We start from the raw sequence: 17425 nt of genomic DNA, 5'->3' as shown, positions 1-17425 counted from the left end.
TTCAATGTACTTTGGACTTCCCCAACTCCATTAACATGTTCACCAAAGGCTAAAGATTTTTTTGTTGTGTTCACCAAAGTGTGAAGCTTTGTGTGCCATGGTCGTCTTCAACCCTAGCCTCAATAAAATCCAATTTTGAAGGTTATTCCAACTTTTGTAGCAGGTAGGTCTATGAGACCTTAGAACATATTTTTAGTTGTGGTGTGTGTTTGCTTTCATTTTACCATTGGGTCTACTATGAGGAAGATTTAGTGTGATATCGAAAGACCTTTAGGACTTGAATTCTGATATTCAACCTCTAAATAGTGTATGCCTTAAAATTGTAAGATATTTATACTTAATGATTTTGGTGAAAAATATGAGTCGACTTATCTTTAGTTTATGATCATAAACTCATAATTTTGTGATTGCATAAACGTAGGAGATCAACGACCGCAGAAAACTGAAATATGCATGCTCAATGGGTGTACCCACCGGGTTAAGAAATAAAAATAATATTATTTTAATCATAAAATTTAGTTGTTTGTAGAAATTTCCACACCTTATTTTTATGCTCTTTGAAGTTTCACATAAACTTTGCTTAAATGAGTAAACTATATTGGATGATTGGATCCTGTGATAAACTAGATTGGATCGGCTCTTGAAATGATAAACTAAAAAAAAAAAACTAGAACAGTTCGGTTATACTGATCATCACTGAGTGACTCATAAATCACCAGTTTAGGGTTTTCAGAGACCAACGAACTTGGATCCTAATACCCGCGCAATAACTCTATCCCCCTTTCAATTTCACCAGTTTAGGGTTTCTGTTGGATTCAATTTCTGTCTGTGGGTGTTGCTGCTATGGGTAGCACGGTTGAAGAACAAGAAGATGTTGAGTACGACAGTGATCCGGAAGAGGCAAAGAGATCGCTGTCAATGCGGAGGCGTGAGGCTAGTGATGATGAAGAAGGCGAAGGCAGAGATAAGAGGGAAGAACAAGAAGAAGAAGAAGATCGTCGTGTTGGGATTCTTTCTGATGATGATTCTGATGGCGAGGGCGGTGTTGCTGACTATGATGACGGTGGTGATGAAATTGAAGAAGAAGAAGAAGAATTAGATGAAGAGGAGGAGGAGGTGGTGGTGTTTGATGAAGTTGAACAAGAGGTGTATGAGGAGCTGGGTGCAGCAAGTGGGGTTGAGGGTTCAGTGATTGTGGCTAAGGAATCTGATGGTGATATTGGACCCCCTTTGGAAGATTCTGCTGAGGTTGATACAGAGGAGAAAAAGGAGAATGAACCATTTGCTGTGCCCACTGCTGGAGCTTTTTACATGCACGATGACCGTTTCAGGGACAATTCCGGTGCCGGCAACAGGTATTTTCATTGTGCCAATTATAACCTAGTGGAAACTCTCTGTACTGCATACCAAGTATATCCTAAAGTGTTATGTGGACTTGGGTTAACTTAGTTTTTTAGACTTGGTCGTAAAAATGCTTCATCTTTTATCAGGCGGGTACATGGTGGTGGAAAGAGACTGTGGGAGTCCAAAGATGACAGGAAATGGGGACATGATAAATTTGAGGAAATTACTTTCCAGGAAAGGCACTACCAAGAGGTATGGTCTTTAAATTACTGTGTGGTCAAGCATGTTAGAAATATAGTATTCATGTGTCCTTTACCCAAGAGCTTAAGCTGTTGGGATAATTGGTTCTTGGCATGGTGCCCGAGTCTCTATGACTAAGTGGTCTAGAGTTTGATCCTTGTCGCCTCCAATTCTTCTAATAAGAATTTGGATTTCAGCACATAGTAGGTAGGCATGTGCATTGTCCCCCGTTCGAACCCAAGTGGGCTCTTGCGTGAGGGGCGTGGTAGAAATATAATTGTTCATGTGTCCTTTACCCAATAGCTTAAGCTTTTGGGACAATTGGTTTATGACAAAGCATTCATTTTAGTTCAATTGCCTCTTTTTAGAGAAGATCTTCTCTTATGCTTTCTTTATAAAATTTAGAGGAGGGGAGCTTCTAATTATCGAGGAGGCCGTGGTAATAACCGAGGCAGTGATCGTGGAGGACATATTCGAGGAAACAGGAGGGGATATAATGACAGTAGCCAAAATCAGGTGCCTAAGGTTGTTGTGAAAGGGAGAGGGCCCCGAAGGTACGATCCTACCAATAGAAGCAGTGGTCCAGCTCCCCAAGTGCATAATAAACAGTAAGTAGAGATTGCATTTTTTAAAATTTGCTCGATTCACCATACCTGTGGTGTCAAGACTTTCTGATAAATATTGTTTTGTTTTACAAGATCTGGGAAGTCTTTTGAGAAAACTGCACCTGCTAGATCAGAGAGAACTTCAACATCCGCTTCCAATGCAGAATCTAACCCTGTGCCTGCTAGGAAACAAGTGTCGTCAGCTTCAAATTTGAATTATGCATCCCCGCCATTTTACCCATCAGGCTCTTCCAACAAAGAGATCAATTTGGTACAAAATAAAAATGCACAAGTTGGAAGCAATAGCAAGAACAATGCATTGCTTCAGGGAAAGAATCTTGTTGATTCCATCAACATAGACAAGGTGTACATTGATAAGTCCACCAGGCCATCTGTTGGAAAGCCTTCGAACAATGTGCATATAACACCACCTGGATCTTCTGGAGTCAATGCATTCCATGCTTCTCTTCCCATGGCTGCTGGGACTGGGAGGGGTGTAGCAATCCCCATACAGATGAACTATCAGCCTGCACCCTCACATAATCACGTAAATAAAGTTTCTCCAGGGCAACTCCAGTCTGTTCAGAGAAGTTATGCACCAGGAAGGTCCTCAACATCTGTGCAAGCTACTGCCCAACAGTTGGGCCATCGACCTAGTAGTAGGTCTCAATCTTCATCTCCCCCGAAAACATCTGCGTCATTTAATTCACTTGATTCAGTAGATATGGACTCAGCATCAGAATCAGGTAAAACAAAAGGGGCTATGATTGGGAAGGGAAAGGGAGGTTCCCAGGGTACTGGACAGGGTTCTTTTGTTTATGGTGGGGCACAGGTAATGGGGGCTGCTGGAAATGGGGGTGTTAGTCATAGAGATCCAAACTTCCCAGCCACTCCTACCTTCTTGCCAGGTTTGTGTCTACATTGCTTACTTTTTGGTAATTTTGGATCTAATCTACTAGTACAACTTCTGATGTTCGAAAGCAATTTTCTCATTCCGAAGTGATTGGAGGCTGTAACAATACTTTCCTGTGGAAAATCAAGTAATCATATCTTTAACGTTAAGATGTGTACTTTGACATCCTAAAGGCTCTGATTTGTTACCACCCTTTTTGTGTGTGTTTTGTAGAGTCCTTTCAGAACAAGACCAAGAATTATTTATTTCATTTTTCTTATTTTGTTAATGAATTTTTCTAATTTTAATTGTCTTTGGTGGGATGCAGTGATGCAATTCGGGGGCCAGCATCCTGGTGGTATGGGAGTTCCTGCTGTTGGCATGGCATTCCCTGGATATGTTGCTGGTTCAGGAAAATCTGAAATGACATGGTACAGATATAAATATCTTAGTTTACGAGTGTTGAATAATGTTTGAGGACTAGCCAATTGACTTGCTTTAGTGCCTTTGTCATGGTTGCAATCTCTTTCTCTCCCATTTTCTATAAAGAACTGTCAATACTGATGACATGAAATCATGATAATACAAGTACTTTGGAGAGCTTCATGTGAACACGCGTCACAAATATTTAATGAGTCTTTTTTAAGAAAGAAAAACTCGTGTTCCTCTTATTTCCCTTTATATTGGAAATATAATAATTACTTCTTACTCTGGTTTAGGTTACCAGTCTTGGCTGGCGCTGCAGGAGCTTTGGGGGCTTCATACCCATACCTTGCTGTTGATGGTGCTTACACTCGACAATCTGGACCGACCTCTGCAATGGGTAATTCAAGGTTGGTCAAGTTTGATAGCATTGACATGTATTTCATATTATCATAATTTTATCACCATTTCCTTTTCAATATTACTGTAGCCTTTGGCTTGGTTCTTGATTTTGTTTTGTTATTGAACCTTTGCAGCAAGGAACATAATGATGTTAATAAAGCTAACAATGAATTGAAGCCACCACAGAAATCTGGTAAAATTGATATTCCATTTCCATTATCGTTTACCCATTCTTAGATACTAACATTATCATTTGTAACTTATCTGTCTGTAGAGCTTGTAAGTGATGAGTATGGACAACGGCAGAATAAGCCTCGAAGGCAAGTTGGATTGCAAAACCCTCATTTAATAGTTCAATTGTTATTTTGTTTGTGTATTTATTGCACTGCTTCTGCAGATCTGCTTTTACTGATGTTTTACTTTGGGGTATTTGAGAGGCTTATTGGGAAGCTGATGCAAATTTTGGTTATTATTGGCCAGATTGTGTATTAGATATATAATTTCTATAAATTTTGGTTATTGTCTATGCAGATACTCAGAGATGAACTTTGGTCAGTAAAGTTTTATATATGATGCAGCTTGTTTGAAATAAGCAGATAAAGGTTTGTTATTTTCCGAATTGAATTGGGGTATATTATTTTTGGTATTCCGATTTTTTATTTTTGGTAATTTTGTTATGCAGGCCTTCCTCCAGGCCCTTTGTTCTCCAGCTTTTGATCTGGAGCACTCTGGGCTGCTATAAGTTTGAAGATGTTTTAGGTAAGCGCCTTGCTATATAGTGCGAAAGCGAAACTCACGGTCATTTTTTGTTTCCAGTATATATCACTTTCTGAAATATAATTGAAGGAGTTGCCTTTTTCTAATGGAACTAATCACCAATCAAATTAAGTTGAAATTGATTCTTGTGTTTTGTACCTGTAAGAATTAGTATTTCTCTTTAGGTAACTCTGAACCTATATTCTTCTAGAATGTATATCCTTAGAATTCAGCTTATCCCAAAAATAATTCAGAGGTGAGGATTACCCTACCATTTGTAAGGATTTATTTAGCCATCTCTGGTCAATGTGGGACATCAATCGTATACAATGTCTATCTTTTCTTTTATTGAGAGGAGTCCTCCTAAAGTTTATCCTTGAAATTCACCATTCAATAGAACCAACGTTTCCCTAATGGGAAATGAGTTGAGTTGGGGATTGGAAATTTTTGATACAAATATCTGCTAATATATCGTTTTTGGAAATGATAGAACTTGCCTGTTGAATTTTTAGGGTTTGCATACTCTTTTTGGTCTCAAATATTAGGATGGTTTTCCTTGGACTCATACATCTGTTTCATTCTTCTCCCCCTTCCCCACTTTCCTGTTGCAGTTATATGATGCCTGCTCATGCTGTTCCCCATTTCAGAAGTTATTACAGATTGACGGGTGGTAGTTGCTTGTTTAGTTTTTGCGGTAAGAATGATTTTGAGTGTAGTTAATTGGAACACCCTTATGGTTTATCTATATAACACTGACAATTGTTGGCTTTCTTTCCAGGTTTCTCTTGTGGTTTTGTTTTCTTAGCGAGGCTTGTGAGAAACATGTGCAGGCTTCTCTAGAAGAATGGATATAGAAAGGAAAAAAAAGGCCATATTAATGTGCCATAGCTGATTGCATCAGTGAAAAAGTTATTAATGTAAATGGTTTTCTGGTTCATCTGGTTTGACCTTGTGGTGCTCAGAAGATTACTACTATCTATAAGCTTCTGATGCATCGTTTTCGTAGAAAATGAGCAAATTCTGTTATTTGTCAGTGAATCGTTTAATTTTCTGTAGTATCTACCGTGATACAGTTCTCCTGCATTATCAAAGAGAATTCAATAATCCTCTCATGAAATCAATTACCTGAAGTAAATACTCCATTTAATTATGGTGAGCTTGAATCATTCAAACACAAATCATTCTGCTATGTCCCAGATTGAATAATGAAAACTTCATTGCTTAAAACTTGAAAGAGAATGTTTAACGAGTAAATGGAATCTTATTGTTTTTAAATATCATAACATATTACTTAATGAAAATAGTCAACCAAAATATAATAAAATGAATAAATAATAGAAATTAAGAAAAGTCTACCAACATTCTTACATGATGAAAGTGGTTGCAATCTGTGATGTGAGTATTTTCGTTGACCTACCCAACCTAACACGTGCGTCGCACGTGAATCCGTTTTCTGTTTGACTAGGACCCTCCTCTGTCCTGTTCTGTCTTTCTCTTTCACCCTTTGTTGTTATTGAACTCTCTTGTAGTGGTGGGTGGTCAAGAACCCAATTCAAGAATCACCATTGACCCTGAAAGCACTGTTCTTGGAGAACCAGCACAGCATGAAAGCGTTGAACAAGAACCATGTAGCTCATTCTGAGAATCAGAAAAGGATCCAATCATTGCTGAGAAAAATGCATCAAGAACAAAAACAGAGTCCTTTTCTTTTCAGTTTTTCCTTTCAATGTTTCTCTCATGACAAAGCTAAATTTTCATGAGTGTGCTAGGATACAGAGAAACAATGATGTTGAAGAAATGATCTTGTCCCAGAAAGGAAGAGAATTTACAAGTGGGGTTTCAAGTTCAACTTTCAAGCCTACTTCTTTGATGATATAGTTTTCTAAACAGAAACTAATGGAAGAGTGCAACAACAGAGGAGAAGAAGCTCAGGCAAATTCAAGTTCAACCAGACATTTTTCACCAAGGTCAGGTAAGAGTTTGAAATCTTCATTATCTGGAAGATCAACTCCACAGTATTCTCCTTCATTTCAGCGACTACAGTCTAACTTCTCACCAAGAAGAGAAGGAAGAGGAGGTGTAAAGTGGTTTGGTAGAAAGAGGAACCTGTTACTAAGGTGGTTGCTTCTGATTACCTTCTGGGCTTATCTTGTGTTCTTTGTTCAGTCCAAGTGGGCTCATGGTGATAAAGAAGAGGAATTTTCAGGCTTTGGAAGAAAGTCAAGTGATTTTGAACAGAATCAGCATCAAGATTTGGTTCCTCAAAACACGTCCTTATCTTTCATTAATAATAAAACTGTGGAGAGTATGGTGGAGATTGGTGACACAGTGGTTGTGGCTCTGGCAAAGAAAGAAAATAGTGTTCCATCTCGACACAAAACTGGTTCAAAAAGGAGGAGTAGACGGTCAAGGAGTGGTTTGAGAGGTAAACAAAGACAGAAAGTTGAGATCAGTGGTATAGAGGAGTCAGAAATTCCTCTGAGGAATACTACCTATGGATTCCTTGTTGGTCCATTTGGTTCAACAGAGGATAGAATTCTGCAATGGGGTCCTGAGAAGCGTTTTGGAACCTGTGACAGGAACGGGGAATTTGCACGCCTTGTTCGGTCGAGGAGGTTTGTGTTGGTGTTTCATGAGCTTTCTCTGACTGGAGCTCCACTTTCAATGATGGAGTTGGGAAGTGAACTATTGAGTTGTGGGGCAACTGTTTCAGCTGTTGTGCTTAGCAAAAAGGGTGGTTTGATGCAAGAGCTTGTTAGGAGACAGATCAAGGTGATTGATGACAAAGCGAATCGCAGCTTCAGAACTGCAATGAAAGCAGATCTTGTCATTGCTGGATCAGCTGTCTGTGCTTCATGGATTGGTAAGAACATATTGTCAAATTTTCCTTGTGTTTTATTGTAGTTTATGTTGGAAATTCAAGTGTGAGTAATTAATAGCAATATAAGTGTGAAGACTCACATACTCATTGCTTTAAAGCTTTGAGTTAAGAGTCTTAAGACGTGCTGTCGGATCACTAACTCATTATGGAGTTCTCCCCTCTTCTTAGGCTCCCCTCTCATCCTCTAACAAGTAGTATCAGCCCGACGATTGGGCTGAGTATTTAGTTTTAGCGGTGGTTACATATGCTTCTTCTCATAAATGACTTTGACTTCAAAATCAATTATAGAAGGATTTTCTAGCATGCACTAACTCTAGAACAACAATGTCTTGTATGTTTTCAGAACAATATATTGAACATTTTTCTTCTGGGGCAAGTCAAGTTGTTTGGTGGATTATGGAAAACCGGCGAGAGTACTTTGATCGTTCAAAGGATGTCTTGCACAGAGTAAAGATGCTGGTTTTTCTCTCTGAATCACAATCTAAGCAATGGCAGAACTGGTGTGCAGAAGAAATCATAGAATTGAGATCCCAAATCACAGTTGTTCCATTATCTGTTAATGAAGAACTGGCTTTTGTAGCTGGCATTCATTCTACACATAATGGTTCATCCTTCAGTGCTGAGAAGATGGATGAGAAGAGAAAGTTGTTGCGCGATTCAGTTCGAAGAGAAATGGGCTTGAATGATAATGATATGTTAGTGTTGTCTCTGAGTAGCATCAACCCTGGGAAGGGTCAGCTATTGCTTCTTGAATCAGCAAGTTCAATAGTATATCATGGACCATTGCCAAATGATAAGAAAATGCAGAAATCATTAGAGGCTGAGGAACACTCATCTACCCTGATTAGGAAACACCATAATAGAAAATTGTTGCCATTGTTGGAGGATAGCAGGGTAGCTTTGACCAATATCTCAAGGAATTCAACTAACGGGTAACTTGCAAAATAAAATAAAAAAGTCTAAGTAGTTGTGCAATGTTGTAACTTTATTCATTAGTTACACTCTTGATTTTATACTTATGCTTACAGAACAAGGAAAGTAGTGTTGTCCCGCAACAATGGAACAATGGAACATTCTCTCAAGATTCTAATTGGTTCTGTGGGATCTAAGAGTAACAAGGTGGATTATGTTAAAGGTCTTCTAAGTTTCTTAGAACAGCATTCAAACTTGTCCAAGGAAGTTTTGTGGACACCAGCCACAACACGTGTAGCCTCACTTTACTCTGCTGCAGATGTTTATATCATAAACTCTCAGGTAAAAAAAAATGTAATTTATCAAGTGTAGTAGAATATAAGTACCTTGCAAGCGAAGAAATTGAATTGAGTACATAAGCTTAGATGCCCCACCTGTTGAGCCAAAAAATCAGGATTCTCAATTATTGTTGAATGATTAACTATTAACATTATATAATTATGTAGAACAAATAATGTATTTGTTAAAATTTACTCTGTTGATCTTTTTCTTTACTAAGAATTGAGATGCCTAATTTGCAAAATGGTGAACAGGGATTGGGAGAAACGTTTGGGCGGGTGACAATAGAAGCAATGGCATTTGGTCTTCCGGTATGACTTCCAACTTACTTTTCTTGGTTTACCTTGTCTAATTAGTGTATATTTGGAAATTCTTACAATTGGGGAGAAGCTTATGTAAGTAACTTCTAGGTTGCAAAATTGATTATTAAAAAAGATAAGTTGATCAAAACATGCTATACATGTGTTGTTAGTTTCATGCTTTGAAATATTGTTACTTATTTGAGTTAAGAAATGTAACATTAGATCCTCCTACTCTGTAAAAGAAGATTACTTACTAACTTAGCTCTTTTTAGCTTTATCTTTATTAACTTGGCTCTACATAGTGTGATACTTGATAAAGTATTTTTTTATGTCTCTATGTGCGCAGTTTTTTTTAATAGACAAATGTTAGTTGTTAGTAATATTAGTAAATTAGTCATCCTCAGGGATTCGAACCCTGGACCCTTCACCCTTTATCCCACCCAACCCTTCACCATTATGTCTCTATGTGCGTAGTTACTTGAATGTTACAAATGAATAATGACATTTCTGTTCCATTTTATGGAGTAGGTACTTGGAACAGATGCTGGGGGAACACTAGAGATTGTGGAGCATAATGTGACAGGTCTTCTTCACCCTATTGGACGCCCAGGGAATCGTGTCCTTGCGCAAAATCTCAGGTTTTTACTTGAAAATCGATTAGCAAGAGAGCAAATGGGGATGAATGGAAGAAAGAAGGTGCAGAGAAAGTACTTGAAGCAGCGCATGTATGAGAAATTTGCAGAGGTTCTTATCCGGTGTATGAGAAGCAAATAACTGAATAAGTACTTGATTTTTTTGGTTTACTGAATATGTAATTGCAATACTCTTATTCTTTTATTGGATTAAAATCACATAATTTTGTGAATATCTTTATAAAAAAAATTATTCCGAATTTCGTTTATGAAACAAGTATTGATAGACATCCTATTTTCATTGGATCTTGCTCTTTAAAGAAATTTGTAAATTTCTTTAGAAGGTAAACTTTAAAGTAATGAATGAATTATTTTAGAAGGTAAAATAAGTTATCACTTCGACCCAGGGCCGGCCCAAGGGCCAAGCGACCCAAGCAAGGGCTTTAGGCCTCTAAAAAAAGTAAATTTTACTAAGTGAAAAAAGGCCTCATATTTTTGTAAATAAGACCTCAAATAAAAAAGAAAATACCCCATATTTTTGTAAATAAGATATGTTAAATAAAAAAAGTTAGATAAAAATGTCTCACTTTAAAGTTCGTTTTAGGCCTCATTTAGTGTTGGGCCGGCTCTCCTTCGACCACCCCCAGCTGCACAACATCATACCCTGAGTTTGAGTTCGTCGAGATTTGCAAAGACGCCATCGGAGGAGTTGCAGTAAAGAACTAAAGATACACCGACGAATTATCTGCTAAATTTCTTAAATATGTAACATATTTTTGAATTTGTTGATGCTATTTACAATTTAAATAGATAATGTTCTTTCAAAAAACTTATTAGGGGTCCATTTTATTATTTGCTTAGGGCCTCCAAAATGTCGGGACCGGCCCTGGTAAAGATACGCAAATCATATCAAGCTCAGGGTGGTTCACTTTAATATTATTGTAAAAGTAACCAAATCATTAAATAATGAAAAGGATCCAGTCTTTTCTATGGAAGATTGCTTATGGTCGCCTTCTGACAAACCAGGAGAGAGTGAAGAGGAAAATGGCTAAAGATCCCAGTGTCCCAGATGTTATGAAGTGGAGGAATCAGTAATGCATGTTATTAAGGATTGTGATTATGTTAAAGATGTTTGGAATTATTTTGTGGAGGAAGAGAACTGAAGTTGTTTCTTCAGTCTGGTTGTGCTTTAATTTTTGGGATCATTGTGTGGCAGTTATGGAAGGATATATGTGAGCTCATTTTCAATAAGAATGAGGAATTAATATCCTGGAAATCACCTAGGTCTGGTATTCTCAAATTAAATACTGACAGTTCTGTGTTTCAACATGATCTTCCAGTCGCTTGTGGTGGATTGGTTCGCGATTGCTCTAGGAAAGTGACGGTTGGTTTCTATGCTAGCTTGGGGCTTTGTAATGCTGTTAGGGAAGAACTGTGGGGCATCCTTAAGGGCTAAGGTTAGCTTTCTCTCTTCCCCCCGCAGTCCTCACGGTGGAGACAAACTCGAAGATTACGTATGATATGATAACTGTTAAATGTCCTATTGCTCATCCGTTTGCTGACTTGATTAGGGACTTGATTATGCTTCTATTGGTCATTTGATGATTTATAGAGTTTCACTCTTTGTAAATAGGTCCAAAGATTAATATGAATTTGTGTATGTTTAGTTCAAGGGTAGGAAAACGCCCATGTTTTGAGTTGCATCCATGTGTTTAATGTTTTTCTTTTTATGTTTTAAGTATCTTGTGGCTATGTGATGATGATCTTAAGGATTTGTATGAGAATTGAGAAGTTGGTGTAGGTCTAGTTCGGGAAACTACCCAATTCATCAGCCATCTTAAGATAAGATTATCTTATGGTAGGAGCAAAAGGGGTTCTCCACATGATATCTGAAAATTCTCCAATTCTACATAAGGAATTTTTCGGATGACAACAAAGATAATGCTCCTTTTGAAATTCTCCACTAGGATAACTTGTCTTAGGATAAGAACATAACATTGGAGATGTCTCATCTAGTGGATATGTGCATTAATGCTCCTTTTGAGATTGTTAGAACTTACAGAATTAAGGTTAAAGATTTAAATTGGTAGATTCACTTAGTTTATGAGTTTGTGAGTGAATCGCTCTCGGCATCTTAAATGTGGGTTGATAGCCGCGTGTGTATGGTAGAAGGTCAATTAAGACTATAAAGTCCATTTAGATATAATAGTTTAGTTTTTCACTTTCTGCAATTTAATATGTTATTTCTTTTAATTCCATTCTAGAATGTTCCATTCGCTAGGATGAGACTACATGTAGGGTCACCCTTGATTCTAGGAAGTAGATACTAGTATAAATATGTATTTCTCTTTCATTATGAATTAAAAAAAAATAACATATTAAATTGTAGAAAGTGAGAAACTAAACTATTATATCTAAATAGGTTTTATAGTCTTAATTGGCCTTCTACCAGTATACTTATAAAACTAACAGTACAGAACAAGTGAGCAAAACTTTCAAGAATTCCTCCACTACTGCGGGTGGGACTTGTGGTATTTTTGGATGAGCTGATGTCCTCACATGATTGGTGGGATGAAAGATTTGGCTGCAAGAATCTTAGGAATCTGGAAAATCTGGCGGATGGAATTGGAGCTGAATTGTGAGAGGAAATGACGGTTGTGGTTGATTCATGGAGGTGAATTTGATTTTATTACAAAAAAATTCTCTGTTTCCGTTTCCAAGTTTTTGCTTTTTGCTTTTCCTGCTAATTATAGCTTAGTTTATTTAAGGCTTAATGGTTGAAGAGATAAATTGTAAGTGCTGAATGACTTCTGTATTTCAACTTAATTTTGCTTTAACAGTTTCAAATTATGAAGTTGCTACATCTTTATTCTTGTAGCCAAACTATAATTAGTGAGTGTGAACTTTATCTATTCCTTTTGTCTGTTATATACTCTTACTAGATTCTTTCCTAGTTACTTAGACCATTTAATATTAGAAGTGTTTTATTTATTGTGCCTAGATTAATTTGCCAGTATTAGCTTTTAGTCATGACTTGGTTGTCTAAATTTTCTTCTCATCACATATTTTCCAATGTTGTCAATGTCAAATTATGAACATCTTATTGTCTATATTGTTGTTTGTATCATCTCATCACTTATTCTTACTCCAAGAATCTGAGCAGAGCCATTCTCATATACATTATGACCAGTGGCGGATCCAGGACCCTGATGTTAGGGGTTCAAATTTTTTAAATGAACACATCGGTAAAAATATAATTTAAAACAACTTTAATATGTTTTATACATGATAAATTATACAAGTCATAGTTGTGCAAATAGGTGGGTCTTTGGTGCAAATAGGTGCAAAACTTAGTCTACTAGTATAATTTAAAATTTTCAGGGGTTCAAAAAAAAATTATATAGGAAATTAAGTGTAATTTTTTTGGTTCAGGGGTTCAGATGAACCCCCTCACCACAACATAGGTCCGCCCCTGATTATGACCAGGAACATATTGGAAGATGGAAACTTCAACCTAAGGTTGAGGCTTTGAATTGGCATAACTTATAGATCATGATGATACCAAGTTGAAATGACTATAGCAGGGCAATCAATAAATTTTTCTGATATGAAAAGTTAAACCTTTCTAGCATTGTCAACAATATAGTACAACTTACATAATTATAAGTACATGAAATCCTTACCATTACAACTCAATTTGTTGTCTGCAAAATTAGTTTGGTTGGTAATCTTGTAGTTTCCTGACTCAATATTTGTATTAAAGCTAAATACCGAAAAAAGTGAAATTTATGAAGAAAATTCTAACTTCTTGAGAGGTCTAAGAACTAAAATGCAGGTACAAAACTTGTAAGTGAACACTATCACATTAGTAAGAAAGAACAGAAAAGGGGGAATAACAACATTGTCGACCAAGCAAATAAATTTGGATTCAATTTATTGACATCATTACATGTGTTCTTGATTCATATTTTCCTTTCTTTGGTTATGAAGGAATAATGTGTTCTTATTTTGGAACCTTTTCATATTCACTTTATCATGATGAACCATACTTGGTGAAGACATGATTTCTTGGTTTGGTACTACAAAAAATGAAGAGAAAGATTTCAGGTAGAGAGAAAACACACAAGATTTCTCTTGCATTGTTACATAAAAAATGAAAAGAGGTGAGAAAGAAAATTATGAATGGGATCCATCCTAACTTTTTTCTGCTCAACTCTAGGAAGAAAACATGAAAGAGGTTTGTTTTGAAAAAGGTCAACTATGCCCATATTTTGTTGCTTTTTTTGAAACCAGATTTAGTCATTTAGATAACTGATTAATTTTTATTCAAATTTTCTTATAGTAATGTTATTTTAATTAAATATTATAATTACAATTTTACTTCTTAGTATATAATACTATACTCTCTCCGTTTCTTATTAACTGTCCACTTTGAAGAAAAAATTTTGTTCCTATATATCTGTCCACTTATAGTTTCAAAGAGAGCATTAAATGATGTTTTTCCAAGAAATGCCCTTGCATCAACAATAAATGAGGAAAAATAATATACATTTTAAAGGGTGAAATAGGAAATCAAATAATACTTTTATGAAAAATAACAAAATTAATTGCACTCCTTAATATGTGTGTTTTTTCTCTTCTTTGACAGTTAAATAGGAATGGAGAGAGTAGATAAAGGGGTTGTCTAAATGACCCATGAAAAAGTTTGGGTTAAATAATTCATCATCCAATCATATTGGAGATAAATGAGTTGAAAATAAATTAATAAATAAAATATAGAAATTCCAACTCATTTATCTCAAATGGGATTGGATGATGAGTTATTTATCCCAAACTTTATCATGGGTCATTTAGACATCCCGTAGTTAAAACAATTATTATATATTTAAAAAGTAAAATATAAATTAATTGTGAAATTTATATTTAAGAGTAAATAGTAATTATATATGTTATATTTTTTCTTTTGTTTTTCATTACGCTTTCTCCCTAATCAAACAATCTGAAAAATTACTTCATTTTCTTTTCTTTTTTTACTTTTCTTTTCCAACCAAAGAACCGATAATACTAGATAATATTATCATTAGTGTGTGATTGAGTTTCAACTTATAAAACAGAGTTTGAGTAAATTTAGGTTTGCAAAACATAATTTAGGTCAAAATATATTGGCTATAATGTGATTTATACTTGGTTTCTTTTATTAAAAAAAGAGTTTGAACTTAAAAGTGAATTAGGTGGATATAAAAGTGACAATTTAATAAAAGTTGGTTGGTTATAGGCTTCGTTTGGTTGGAGGGAAGAGAAAAGAAATGGAAAGAAAACACGGAAATCGAGGAGTGAACTTGGATTAAACCTTAGTCTAAATTCACTCATCGATTTCCGTGTTTTCTTTCCCTTTCTTTTCCCCTCCCTCCAACCAAACATAGCAATAATGTAATATATGTTTGATTTTATTAAATGAAGTTTGGAGTTAAAAGTGCATGGTGAATGTTAGTTTAAAATTTACCAAATAAACTTTTAAAAGGCCCCAAACTCAGAAACAAACATATTTACTTCATGCCACCAGGATACACAAAAAGAGTAACAATACCTCTTTTTTTTTTATCGCATCACATATCACATTTATCACTTATTTTTCTTTATCACATCACATATCACATTTTCCGCTTATTTCACTTCTCATCCAATATGACATGTGGTCTAAGTCCTTAATGGTGTAAGGGAGGGAATCATTTTCCAACAGAACTAGTCTCATTGTTAATTTTCATAGAAAGGTATAATTTTTACCTATATCTTGTTCATGACTTTTGTTTTTTCTTTTCAAACTGAGGAGGGGTCAAAAAGCTCAAACTACTATCCAAAATCTCCCTCAGCACTCAGCAGACAGCCAGAATAATAAAAAAAGAGGTGGAAAGGGATCAAGAAAAAGTTAAAAACACTTTATGCCATGTCCCTGCACAGATAATCCAAATCTGTGAATCCAAAATATCACCCTCCATTGGAAATATCAAAAACCCCAAATTCCTAAATCAAATCTCCAAGATGCAACCACTTTGGACATGTCCATGGAACCCTTCTGGACTCTCCAATTTTCTCCAACTACAACTCTTCACATCAAACACATAACCCATATGAACTCCACCATACCCATTCGATCCTATCAACAACACTGACCCATCCAACGCTCCAACATACGCCACGTTGCATATCTCACCCGGCACCCTCGCCACCTTCTGCCACGTGTCCCCCCTCTTCGCCATCAAATCCCCGCCGCCACTGCACATGTACCCGCTCTCATCTCCATCGCCGCCGTCCACAACCGTCCTCGGACACGTGGCGCAACCCAAGAAGTTCTCTTCCACCTGGCCCCACTTCCCCTCCGCCGCATCAAACGCCTCTGCGGTCCTCTCAAAACCTCCCTGAGCCTCCGTCCGGTAACCACCGACGACGACGAAGCTCCCGTCACGGCGGTACACCGCCTTGCACTCGTCGCGCTCCGCCGCCATGTCCGGCAGCTGGACCCACTCGTCCGTTTCCACGTCGTACGCCAGCGCCGACCTCAGCGCGTTCTTCTCATCGTCGTGCCCGCCGGCGACGAACACCGTCCGGTGAGAATCCGACGCGCATGCGAAAAACGAGCGGGACCCACCGGGCATGTCGGTCCCACTGCGCCACCTCCCCGACAAGAAATTATAAATAAACACCGAATTCGATGCTTTCCATGAATCCGGGTCTAACCCGCCCATCACCACAAGATCGTACCCGACACCGGCAACCTGACACATCACCGGTAATCCCGAACCGAAACCGGGAGGTGCCGGTAACTCGCTCCAGTCACCTGTTCCCAGGTTGAATAAGCTGAGCCGGTAAACCGGGTTCGTCAGACGCTTTGTCGAACCGGTTCCGGACTTCTCCGGTTCGGGCTGGGCTTGAACCGTCACCATGACTTTCTCGGCGTGCCCCGTGCTCCGCCGTTGACGATGGAACTCCGGCGAGTGTATCTCTGTTTTCCACCCTCTGCAGACCGCCGCCGCTGCGGCGAACTGCTCGTATGAAACCCGAATCAGACAGTCTCGCGCAACATCATCCGGTAGACCAGAAATTAGCTCCATGATAGCAGAAACACTGTTACTACAAAGGTCAACGATGAATTAATGAACACCCATGAATTGGAATAGCAGAAGGAAAGGATCTTTGCAAAGCAATTTTAGAAAGGGTGAGAAGAGATGAAGAGGGGTTTGGTTTCTGAGAAGAGGAAGAGATGCTTGTGAAGTGAAGATGCTTGTGTTGTTGAAATGGTGTTGTGGGGTTGAGAGTGCCGAGTTTTGGGCTTTATAGAAGAGGGGTGCACATGGTGTTTTCAGATGGTGCTTTGGGGAGTGAGAAAGGAATAGTCTTCTAGAAGGTTTTTAATTTGATTGAGACAAAGTAGGGGTACTTTGGTAAAATAAATTTCTATTTTTCTTTTTCTGTTTTCACTTGTCAATTTTAAATTATGGAATTGTCATTTTTATTTCTAGCTTTATCTTCTCTTCACAAGCAATAACTTATTATTTCTTGTACAAAGTTTTAAAGGTAAGAATAAAATAATAGTAAAGTGATGATTGATGGCTTTATATTAAAATTAGAAGAAAAAAATAGACCTTTACTATGCACTGAATGTATACATGAAAAAAATTATATAGATTTTCAATTAAGAT

The 17425-nt window shown here is 37.2% G+C and overlaps 2 protein-coding genes across 3 annotated transcripts; one reads left to right on the top strand and one right to left on the bottom strand.

The window, feature by feature from the left end:
• Window positions 1–587: 587 nt before the first annotated feature.
• LOC130745861 (protein MLN51 homolog) lies at window positions 588–10017 on the top strand. 2 transcript variants are annotated; one of them, XM_057598265.1, is made up of 12 exons: window positions 588–1355; window positions 1491–1596; window positions 1990–2192; window positions 2283–3097; window positions 3410–3512; window positions 3801–3914; window positions 4041–4099; window positions 4181–4226; window positions 4438–4508; window positions 4589–4665; window positions 5274–5356; window positions 5441–5766. In XM_057598265.1, the coding sequence occupies exons 1-9, from the start codon at window positions 844–846 to the stop codon at window positions 4463–4465; spliced, it is 1986 nt and encodes a 661-aa protein (XP_057454248.1). In that variant the 5' UTR covers window positions 588–843; the 3' UTR covers window positions 4466–4508; window positions 4589–4665; window positions 5274–5356; window positions 5441–5766. The 2 variants fall into 2 exon arrangements, with proteins under 2 accessions (XP_057454248.1, XP_057454247.1); XM_057598264.1 differs by lacking the exons at window positions 588–1355; window positions 1491–1596; window positions 1990–2192; ... (4 more) ...; window positions 4181–4226; window positions 4438–4508 and adding exons at window positions 7887–8475; window positions 8572–8797; window positions 9049–9105; window positions 9625–10017 and having other exon boundaries at window positions 4583–4665; window positions 5441–7525.
• A 5241-nt stretch (window positions 10018–15258) lies between these two features.
• LOC130745859 (F-box/kelch-repeat protein At1g80440) lies at window positions 15259–17061 on the bottom strand. Its single transcript, XM_057598262.1, has one exon. The coding sequence runs from the start codon at window positions 16835–16837 to the stop codon at window positions 15755–15757; it is 1083 nt and encodes a 360-aa protein (XP_057454245.1). The 5' UTR covers window positions 16838–17061; the 3' UTR covers window positions 15259–15754.
• Between the last annotated feature and the right edge of the window lie 364 nt (window positions 17062–17425).

This window comes from Lotus japonicus, chromosome 3, assembly GCF_012489685.1.
Source record: "Lotus japonicus ecotype B-129 chromosome 3, LjGifu_v1.2".
NCBI classification, from domain to species: domain Eukaryota; kingdom Viridiplantae; phylum Streptophyta; class Magnoliopsida; order Fabales; family Fabaceae; genus Lotus; species Lotus japonicus.
The sequence above is the reverse complement of the archived record's forward strand: the minus strand, read 5'-3'. Positions and strand labels throughout refer to the sequence as shown.